Source organism: Pan troglodytes, chromosome 2 (assembly GCF_028858775.2).
Source record: "Pan troglodytes isolate AG18354 chromosome 2, NHGRI_mPanTro3-v2.0_pri, whole genome shotgun sequence".
Taxonomy (NCBI): domain Eukaryota; kingdom Metazoa; phylum Chordata; class Mammalia; order Primates; family Hominidae; genus Pan; species Pan troglodytes.
In genome coordinates, this window is record NC_086015.1 from 129702815 (window position 1) to 129713671 (window position 10857).

Here is a 10857-nt window from a genome sequence, read left to right on the forward strand (position 1 = left end):
GGCCTTGTCCTTTCCTCCTCCTCCTGTTACTACAAAAAAGGTAGTTTTGCCTTCTACTTTTTATTACAGAACAGTTCAAACACCTACCAAAGTGGAAAAAATGGTGTCATCAGCCCCAACTATTGCCCAACCCCAAGAATGATCAACTCTCAGTCCAGCTGAGAAGAGGTTCTGGGCTCCTCCCACCAGCTCCAACTCCATCTCCACGTGCTGCCCATACACCACGTGGGGAGTGCCCCCTTTCTCTCCCAGCACAACACCTAGACTTGCTGGAAGAAACAGAGCTCTACAGAAACAAATGCCCTATCCTCCACGGCCAACTCCCACCTTTCCCCTTTCCCCAGTCACCTCTGGCAGAAGTGTCAGCACAAACCATCCCCGTCTCCCACTCAGGCCACCTCTCAGGGCACCAGAGCAGGAGTCTGCCTGAGTGACCCACGGAACCTCATCCATCAGCACACCAAGACAACCCCGCAGGTGGCACCGAGGCATGTGTTCCCTGGTCCTGGCTCACCCTAGCACTCCAGGTGACCCCCACTTCCACACATTCCCCTCTCACCTCAGCACCACCCCCACTGTGCTGTTGCTGGTCCTGCCAGTACCCGTCCCAGCCACTCCACCGGAATCTGGGGCAGCCCCAGAGCTCTGTCCTAGGTCCTTTTTAAGAAAATCTAACAGCAATCACAACAACGACAGTAACTGACATATATACTGATGTTTTCCATATGCGCTAAACTTAGTAACCAATCCAGCCTTCTCAACAACCCTGGGACGTTTTATTCACTTTACAGATAAGGAAGAGGCACAGAGAGCTTCAAGTGTTTGTCTGAGGCCCCAGACCTACTTAGGTGGCAAACTTGGGACTCGAATCCAGGCAGTCTGACTCCAGAATTCAGGCTTTTGATCAACTACACTACCCTGACTCTCCTCCATTTATACTCTTCTTTGAGAATTTCATCCACTTTTGTGGCTTAAATGATGATTCGGGTGCTGTCTGCTTCGCTCCCTGCCTGGCCTGCTCTCCCCAGCACCAGTGGCACATCCCCTGCCCTCTGCGCATTAGACGCACAAAGGTACCAAAAACACAACATGTCCAAACCAAACTCTGCTTCCTCCAAATCCACTCAGCTGACACACTGACATCAACTAAAATCCAAATCCATCATCATATACTGTGACTTCTAACTCCCACCTCTGCTATTGATGCCCTTTTCTCTTTTCCCACTGTTAAGGCCCCCGTCCAGGCCATCCCACCTCCCCACACCCCTGGCTGCTTTCAATCCTGAAGCCAGGCTAAGCCACAACTCAAACATGATGACATCATACGCTCACCCAAGCACTCAAGCCTGCCACTCCTGGCCCTGAGAGGCTCTCCCAGGCCACTCCGCCTCCAACACCCACACGCACGTGTGGTGCTCTCCCCTCTTCTTCAGCTGACTGCGAGGCCGTTCTCACCCCGGTCTGGGGAAACTCTCTGCGCCGCTGCAGCACCCTACATGTTACCTGTTCCCCTGTCTGCACCTCCAGCTGAAACTCTGACGGAAGGAGGAACTGTTTCTCAGTTACACCACTTGTATATATGTTCATTATGTTCTAAGAGCTAGGCTCAGCTTTAAATGGGTCTTTATTATTCTCTCTTCCAGGTAAGGAAACCAAGGCCCAGAGAAGAAGCTTGCCTGAGGCCACCACTTTAGGGAGCGGTAGAGCCAGACTTTGAATCCATGACCACCCGACGTGTCCTGGCTCACTGCCTCCCAGTGCACCTGCAGAACTAGAGTAGGGCCAGCACGCACAAGTCACGCACAGGTCACGCAGCCAATTTCTGGCAAATGAACTGAGCCTTCAGTGTTTTAAAGGAAAAAACCACTCTACTATCCCTTTTAAAAAGTCAGGTTGGGCGTGGTGGCTCACACCTGTAATCCCAGCACTTTGGGAGGCCAAAGTGGGTGGATCACTTGACGTCAGGAGTTTGAGACCATCCTGGCCAACATGGTGAAACCCTGTCTCTACTAAAAGCATAAAAATCAGCCAAGCGTGGTGGCGTACGCCTGTAGTCCCAGCTACTCAGAAGGCTGAGGCATAAGAATCACTTAAACCTGGGAGGCAGAGGTTGCAATGAGCCAAGATCACGCCATTGCACTCCAGCCTGGGTGACAGAGCAAGACTGTCTCAAAAATTAAACAAAAAAAGAAAAAGTCAGTCTAGCTTTACTGCTCTCCAATTACAAAATGATTGGAGCGACAATTCAAACGTGATCTCAAAAGTACCTACCATTTACTGAGTCCGAGCTCCATGCCAGATGGATAAACAGGCATTTTCCACATTTCACCTAATCCTCATGACCACCAAATTAAACAGGTAACTTAACTAGAGCCACAGATCTAATGAGGATCAGGGCCATGAGTCAAACTGCGTCTGATTCTCAAGTCACTGCTCCCAAAATAGTACAATTAACTCAATGAGGTAAGTAAACATAATGCTGCAACTTATATTGAGTCAGTCTTTAAGCAGCTAACATTTACCTTTAAACAACGGAAACTTAACAGGATAAATGTTGGCATGGCACTTAGTTTACTGCTCAAAGCAATGTTTTAAAATCTACCTTCCACAGGACACTCAAACGGCTTTGTGCCTAGGTGGGTTATGCTGTGGCCTTTCAGATGCTCTGCTCTGGTGAATGATTTCCCACAGCCTTCGACAGGGCAGGTAAACCTCCGGTCATCGTCATGTTTCCTGCCAGACAGAAAAATAAAGGAGCTGTGATTCCTCACACAACTCACCATGATTCTTTAAAATTCTACAAAACATACCAAAACACAAACTTTGCATTTACAAAAATGATCAGTACATTTCGGAAAATCTTAATTCTGTCTTTAATCCATGTGAGCAGATTTGCAATTTAGCTACCCCATAAAAATTCTACTTTAATGACTAAGCTGACCCCAGAGTCACACATCAAACAATTAATGCTACTTCAATCTAATATAAGCTAATCTAAGAACAGTGGAGTCCCAAATGTATTGATGAAGGTGTTTCTATTGTTTAGAAACCCCAATGATCAACAAGCTTTCCGAGCAACAGAGGGTCGTGAGAAATGTGCACAGAGCATCAGCTGCAATGCCAAAAGGACTCTCTTAAGCCAACTTGTAACGACTGTGTCTTTTCCTAAGTGACATTTTTATATTAAATCCTCAGAGCCCAGCTGTGCAAGTACAGAAAAACCACTGAATCTCTCCGAGTCTCACTGTAAAACAGGGAGAATAAGAACATTAGCTTTGAGGTTGTTGGGAAGGTAGAAGACACACATATAAAGTGCTGAGTGTCACCTGGACACAGTCTCCAGGGTTGTCATTACCACCATGAAAACTTGTAATTACATGAAGAAAGCTTATTCTACAATGTTAAGTTAAAAAAAAAAACTGGAATTGTTTTTTTTTAAGAACAGAGTATGCCAATTAAGCTTTTTTTAAAAAAAGTATACACAGAAAAAACTGTCTTCAGGTGATGAGATTCTGAGCAATTTTCTTTTTACAGTTTTCTGAATTTTCCAAATCATCAACACTGAGCTCCTTTTTTAACAACTTAAAAAATGTCTACAGATATTTCATTCATTGGTTTCTGCTGCTGACAAACCACTCATTTTCAAACCTGATAATGCAAACCAAAATGTAAGGATTACCTTCTGTGCCTTAGAAGTTTGGACATGCTGGTGAAGGTCCAGCCACAGCTGTCAGAGTCACAAATAAATGGTCTTTCACCTTATAAAAGAAAAGATTATACAGCATAAAATTTACAGCTCCAACAGCTACGATGAAGACAAATCTTGGGTCCAAATGCTGTGCGTTCCCTAGCTCATTACCTGTATGGCTCCGCAGGTGAATTTTCAGCCGACAGGCTTTATCATACTGCTTGCTGCACCCAGGAAAGGAGCAGGAAAAGAGTTCTTGTTCCCTGAAGTGGGCTCGGTTATGGGAAAACAGGGCACTCACTGTGATAAATGTCTTCTCACAGCCTGAACAAAGAAAACACAAACCTGCTCAAAGCGTGGCCAAAATTATACAACATAGCTAATGCTAGTCACACCCACCAGACCCTGTTCACACTGAAGCAGACAAGGGAAAACATGACTCAGAAGCACTCTCTAAAAAGGGATGACCATTAATGCTTGGCTTTGTGATCACCACAGGAAGGCAGCTAATGGCAGCCAATAGGCACACGCTGGCCACCTGTTGCAACATGACTTGGAGATGGAGCAACCGATAAAGAGAAAGTCCTCCGTTCACAGCCATCTACTGGCCGGCTCCGGAGCACTGATCCTGCACACAGACTGGGACCCAAGAACCCCATGAGAGAAATCAAATACTAAGGAACAAGATTTTGTCTGGTAGGGTTGATCTTTGAAAGGCTACAAATCATCCTACTAGCCAGGATTTTTCACCCCTTGGGGGTGATGCTGCATCCTCTACATATCCAAATTTCCTCCCTGACACCCTCCAACTGCCAGCCCTGTCCCTTGCTGTTTGGATTCGTTTTCCTTTCGCAATTTCCTTAGGTTCCCTGCTTTGTAATCTTCACCTCAATCCTAACCCCTGGCCAAAGCAGCTAAGCCTCAACAATTCCACAGCAATACTTCTCCTCCGACAGAAACATTCAGGGCTCCAACAGGGTGGAAAACATGAGGCTGCAGGATGTTTAACAGGGGTCTTTGCTGCAGCTCCTCTTGGAACCTTTAACGAGATACTATCATGCCTATGAACTGCCACACAGATGTACGTGGCATAGCACTGCCCAAAAGTATCAGCCCAAGGAACCCTACTTTCCCCAGCAACATCTAACTCAGAAATGCTGATCTTTGGCCTCAATCTGGTCCCAAAATACCTCCAGGGTATTTTGGGCTTCGGTGTGTTCACACACTTGGTCATGTAAATCTGAACACAGACTCTCTCTGCCTTGGCAAGAACCCCCCACACCCCCATAGATAATTACACCCTTTGGTTCTCCCTCTGCAATCTCACCTGCTAGAGACCCTCATCATTCCCACTCCCTGGCTCAGGCCTTCAGAAAACTCAGGTCTGGGCCCTTTGATGATGCTTCCCTGGTCCTGCTCCTGCTTCTAAACATCTAATCTCATCTAACCATCTAATCTCATCTCAACACAAGAAGCCTCATGGATCAGCCAACACAAAACCCTCAAGAGACCTCATGCCTGGAAGCAGGCGGGATCCCTGACCTTCCCAGTGTCATACACAGAATGATACTCTTTTAGCAGGGAAAGGGTCTACAGCCACCATCAGATTCCCAACAGTGTATGACTGAAAAAGGCTTTGAGCTAGTGGCCTCAAGCCACATTCTCTCTGAAGAGGAATGCGCAAGACAGTCCACAGGCATATGCGAGGGAAAAAATAATAAAACCCGTTCATAATTCTCATCTCATCCTTTAAAAATTCTTGTTTAAGGACATTATAAGGAGAGCCGTGTGCATATACAGGTTAGGGGCATGCTAGGCACATATTCCAGTTTCTGTTTGAATGACTGGTCCTTCCTCCTGGGCCCTCACCACAGACCACAATCTCCACCTGGGCTCTGCCACCCAGCCGACTCCATTCTTCTGCCTTTCCAGGGAGGAATCCTTTCTTGCCCTTCTGGAGGAACCCTATCCCTATGAAAGCAGGGAAAGCTGCCCATCCTGGTGAAGAGCTCACTGTGTTGGAGTCCTACATTCCCAACAACTGCAGGTCAACACAGAGGAGAAAGAACAAGCAGTGGACTTTTTTTTTTTTTTTTTTGAGACGGAGTCTCGCTCTGTCGCCCAGGCTGGAATGCAGTGGCGCGATCTCGGCTCACTGCAAGCTCCGTCTCTGGGGTTCACACCATTCTCCTGCCTCAGCCTCCCGAGCAGCTGGGACTACAGGCGCCCGCCACCACGCCCGGCTAATTTTTTGTAGTTTTAATAGAGACGGGGTTTCACCGTGTTAGCCAGGATGGTCTCGATCTCCTGACCTGGTAATCCGCCCGCCTCGGCCTCCCAAAGTGCTGGGATTACAGGCGTGAGCCACCGCGCCCAGCCACCAGCAGTGGACTTTATCCACAAGGCTCGGCCTCTGTCTCTTCGTCTGTAAAAGAGGACAGTTTTTAACCTTCACAGACGGCTAATTTTTAAAACTTCACAAAACTGTGAGGTTCAACGGAAATCGAAGTGCAAAAGGCAAAAAAAGCCAGGATGTGCGCACACCTGTGGCTATCCTCCCAGCGTGTTAAGGTCCTGAATCTGGCCACATTCATCTCTGCTCCTCTAGCACGGAGTGTGCACCCCGTAAACAAATGACGAGACTGAGAAAAATAAAGACCTGACACATAGCTCCGTGCCACTCTGTGAAGACGCGTGCCGCTTTCATCAAGCGCAAGCAGGTTAAGGATATCTGTTGCCGCCACCTTTGGGAAGCGCAGCTGTGGTGATCTGCGCTACCTGCCATCGGAATCCCTGCGGCAGGGCAGGGCCAAGATCTCAAATCGAATGACATGGAAGGAGCTAGAATACAAATCCCGAAGAGCCTGCGTCCCCGGCTTGCTAAGGTCTGGCAGGCCCCTCTGTGGGGCGGACGTGGCACCCCGGACCTGCCTACAACACCGCGCAGCCCGCCCGCCCCCGAGCGCGCGGTTACCGGGAAAGTCACACTTGTAAGGGCGCTCGGGCTCGAAGTGGCTGCGCTGGTGGGAGCTGAGCTTGGCGTGCGTGGGGAAGCGCTCGGCGCACACCTCGCACTTGAACAGGCTCTCCTGCTCGTGGCCCTTCATGTGCGCCTTGAGGTTATAGACCGTAGTGAACTTCTTGCCACAGCCACCCACTGGACAGCCGAAGGGCCGCAGCTTGTCGTGCGACTGCAGGTGCCGCTTGAGCTTGTAGGACGTTGTGAAGGCCCAACCACAGCCCTCCAGCGGGCACTTGAAGGGCCGCCGGCCCTGACCGCCGCCGTGCGTGAGCAGGTGCACCTTGAGCTGGTGCTTCTTGGCGAAGGCCAGCGCGCACTGCGGCTCGGGGCAGCGGTATCCGGGCGTGCTGGGGCCGGAGGCCTGGGGCGCGCGGCGGGGAGCGGCGGCGCCCGCGGTTGCGGGGCCGGACGGCGCAGACAGCGCGAGGACGCCGCGGTCGAGACGCACCAGCAGGTCCTGGCTGCTGATGGTGACGGCGCCCGCCGGGGCTACGCCAGGGCCGGGGGCGGCGGCCGGGCCGCTGGGGCCCTGCTCGGGGCGGCTCGCCAGGTTGACACCGGAGCCAGGCTCGGCCTCCTGTGATCCGGCAGCCTCGGCAGCAGCGCCGCCGTGCGGCACTTCCAGCAGCACCAAGAAAGAGTCGCCGTCGCTGTCGTCCTCGGCGGGCGGCGGGCTTGGCCCGGAGGCCTCCCCGGGCCGCGCCCCGGGCCCGCCATCTTCAGGGCCCCGCACCAGTAGCAGGCGGCGGCGCGCGGGGCTCGCGCCGAGCGGCGCTGGGGCTCGGCGGAGCGGGCCGGGGCCGCCGCCATGTTGCCCTCCGCGCGCAGTCGGGGCGGGGAGCAGCGCCGGGAGGTCCATCTTGGTCCCAGCGACGGCGTCGGAGCCGCTTCGGACGCAGAGCGGCCCGCGCCCCGCCCAGGTGTGCGTGCGCCGCCCCGGGACGCGATCCGCGCCAAGCCCCGGCGTAGAGTCCGGCTGGGAACCGCGCGTGCGCGGACGCCGCCGGGCGATGCGCGAGGCCTGCTGGGCCGACGTGACGTGGGGCTGAGCTGCGGGGCGCCGGAGGCGGAGGCGGGGGCGGGGCGCCGGGACCGACTAGGGCGGGGCGCGGGGTCGGAGGGCGGGGCGCGGGGTCGGGGGGCGGAGCGCCGGCACCTACGAGGGCGAGCGGCGGGGCGCGGGACCGACAGGGGTCGGAGTGAGGCTCCCAACGCTGAGCGATTCCTTCTCGTTCCCGCTGGCGTGGAAGACGAGGCTTGTCTTGACTTCGAATCGTATTAATATTTCAGACACTTAACAGGCAACCTCTCGTAAGCATTGACTGCGTCCCAGGGGCTGTACCTGTCTGAGCTGATTAAGCGTGCGCGGTCACCCAGGGGTGAGGAAACAGGGACGGCGAGCTCGAGTCACTCGGCAGCCGGCAGATCCAGGATTCGAACCTGTCCAACAGGCCGGACGCCTAACCCCAGCTCACTTAAGTGCAAGCTCGCCTGCCGCCGCTGGCGCGCAGACCTCGTTTGCTTTGGCCCAGGTCCTTGCTCGGCACACGGGGCCTCCCTGATACGCAGGACCCCTGCCTGTATTTCCAACTGTATTTCCTACTAAACTTGGCACAACCTCACTCTGCAACAGCTTAATTACTTACTGTTTCCGGTCCTCACCCTCCCCCACCTCACCGTACACCTCCGCATTCAATCTGGACTCCTCCACTTCAACTTCACCACCACTCAGATCCAAACCCGCACTTTATTCCTGGGTACCTGAAAAATAACTACTAGCTGATCATCAGTCTCCCTCCGCTCCACTCGCTCCCATCCACGGGGCACCGTTTTATGATCTAAAAATTGCACATCAAATTATGCTCACCTCCACCTTGCTCCCGAAGGCGCCTATGGCCTTGCTAGTCTACCCTCCCCTACCTGTTTGCCCTCACTTCCCGCCACTCTCCCGCTGCCCCCCCCACCCCTCCCCCGCACCCCACCTCTTTTTCCCAGTTCATCCAGCAAGCCAAGCTGGTTCCAGCCTCAGAGACTTGGCGCAGCTGATCTCTGATTCCTCCGGGAGGACTCTGCGGCCCTTCTGATCCAAAGCACATGCTTACCCAGTCCCGTATTCCCACCTCTGTCTGATCTGTTTGCTCTTAGAGCTCTCATCACCCGTTGTTTTGTTGAGTTCCTTCCCTGCTCCTTCACTGTCTCTCCCTCTCTGGAATGTAGGCTCTTGGAGCCCAGGAACTGTGTCCTATTCACTGTGTGTGCCCAGGAAGACTCTTGGTGCATATTTGTTAAATACATGAATGCTTTATTATTAAGAGTATTTTTTTAAGTAACACAAATTATAATATTAAAAAGAATAGGATACATCTATTATATATATCAGTTTATGCCGAAAACATATTGTTCCTAGACCATTCAGTAGAGGAAAGAATAGTCATTTCAATAATGGCGGCACTGGGACAACTGGATCTCCACATGCAAAAGAACCAATTTGGACGTGTATCTCTCATCAGAGGCAAAAATTAACTCAAATTAGAGCAAAAGCCTACACGTAAGACATAAAACTATTTGAAGAAAAGTAGGTGTAAATCTATGTGACCCTGGATTAGGGAATAGTTTCTTAGATATAATATTGAAAGCACAAGAAAGAAAAATAGATAACTTGGACTTCATCAAAATTAAAAACTTACTCAGGTAAAAGGACACCAATAAGACAGTGAAAAGACAACTCAGAATGGGAGAAGGGTGTGCAAATCGAATATCTGATAAGGATCTACTATCTGGAATATATAAAGAACTCTTAACTCAGCAAGAAGACAAGCAGTCCACTTTTTTAAAAGGCAAAGGTTTGAATAGACATATTTCTCCAAAGAAGATAATACAAACAGCCAATAAGCAAATAAAAAGAGGCTCAACATCACGAATCATTAGGGAAATGCAAATCAAAACACAGTGAGATACAACTTCACACCTACTCAAATAGTGGTAATTTTTTTAAAAACAGTATATAGAAAAATTGGAACTCTCACATATGGCTGGTAGGAATGTATAACGTTGCGGTGTGGAAAACAGTTTGGCAGTTCTGCAGAAAGCTAAACATAATCTCCACATGACCCAGCAAGTCCATCCCTGTGTTGCTGAGGCTGGAGTGTGGTGGCTATTCACAGGTGCAGTCATAGTGTGACCTCCAACTGGCCTCAAGCAGTCCTTCCGGGTCAGCCTCCCAATTAACTGGACTACAGGCATATGCCACCATGCCCAACTTGTTGCGCAGCATTGATTATGCCACATTCTCGTGATCAAAGAAGTCATAAGACACTGCAGACCCAGGCAAGGGGAACTTGTACTCCACCTCTCAATGGGAGGTGCTGGAAAGAATTTGCAGCCATTTTTAAACTATCACAACTTCTCTGTGCCTCAGTTTCCTCATGTGTAAAATGAAGGGGACTGAGAAAGAAAAAGGGCAGCCCCTGCCATCCAGAAACTGGCCGGGTGCTACAGCTGGGCCACTCTGTTCTGTAAGACTTGAACCATCACGCAGAAAACCAACTTAGGCCAAGGTCACTGAAACACAATGACATGAGACAAAGCAAGGCCACTTCATGATGTGTCTCCACCCAGATAAAGCGAGGTCACTTGCTGTGCCATTTACAATATACCCAGCAGCCCCTCTCTCAGCTAACGTGAGCAACCGCCGCTTTTGTACCCCTGACAGCCTGTCTATCTGTGTGCTTCCCTCTCTGTATATAGGATTTAGTCAGAAACCTAGTCATGGTGTTGACCCGATTTCTGGTAAGAGCCAATCCAGAGCAAATCCCCGCTTCCTAAGACTCCCCCACCCAACCAAAGCTCAAATCTGATACTAGGTTGTTTCAGATACTAGGTTGTTTCAGCCTTCTGCTGAGACACCCTGAAAGGAGCAACAGGACTCCTGGCGAGGGTCAGACACGCCACTTCACCAGGTGGGCTTGAGTCAGCTCAGTGTGGTCATCCAGTGGGGCTCAGGCAGGGACTTGAACTTGGTAGTCTCAAAGGAGTGCCCCAAATTACAAGGACCACAGAGATTGTGCCTTGGCCAGCCAGACCTGTACTCTCCAGGCTGTGTGGAAAGGATTTTGGAGAAGCCAGGGGAAGGGACGCAGATGACACA

At 51.0% G+C, this 10857-nt stretch overlaps 1 protein-coding gene across 7 annotated transcripts in view; it reads right to left on the reverse strand.

Moving 5' to 3' along the window:
* ZXDC (ZXD family zinc finger C) overlaps positions 1-7685 on the reverse strand; it is a 38356-nt gene extending 30671 nt beyond the window's left edge. For 2 of the 7 annotated variants that reach the window (XR_001713596.4, XR_010155744.1), the window contains exons 1-4: positions 6663-7661; positions 3860-4012; positions 3680-3758; positions 2603-2733 (exon numbers count right to left, since the gene is read on the reverse strand). Coding sequence is in view for 4 of the 7 variants with exons in the window: in XM_016941843.4 (XP_016797332.2) it covers positions 2603-2733; positions 3680-3758; positions 3860-4012; positions 6663-7569 (1270 nt within the window). In the remaining 3 variants the exon portion in view is untranslated. Of the gene's footprint in view, positions 1-2602; positions 2734-3679; positions 3759-3859; positions 4013-6662 lie in introns of all 7 variants that reach the window. The other 5 variants (XR_010155743.1, XM_016941843.4, XM_016941844.4 and 2 more) reach the window with 5 other exon arrangements.
* Between the last annotated feature and the right edge of the window lie 3172 nt (positions 7686-10857).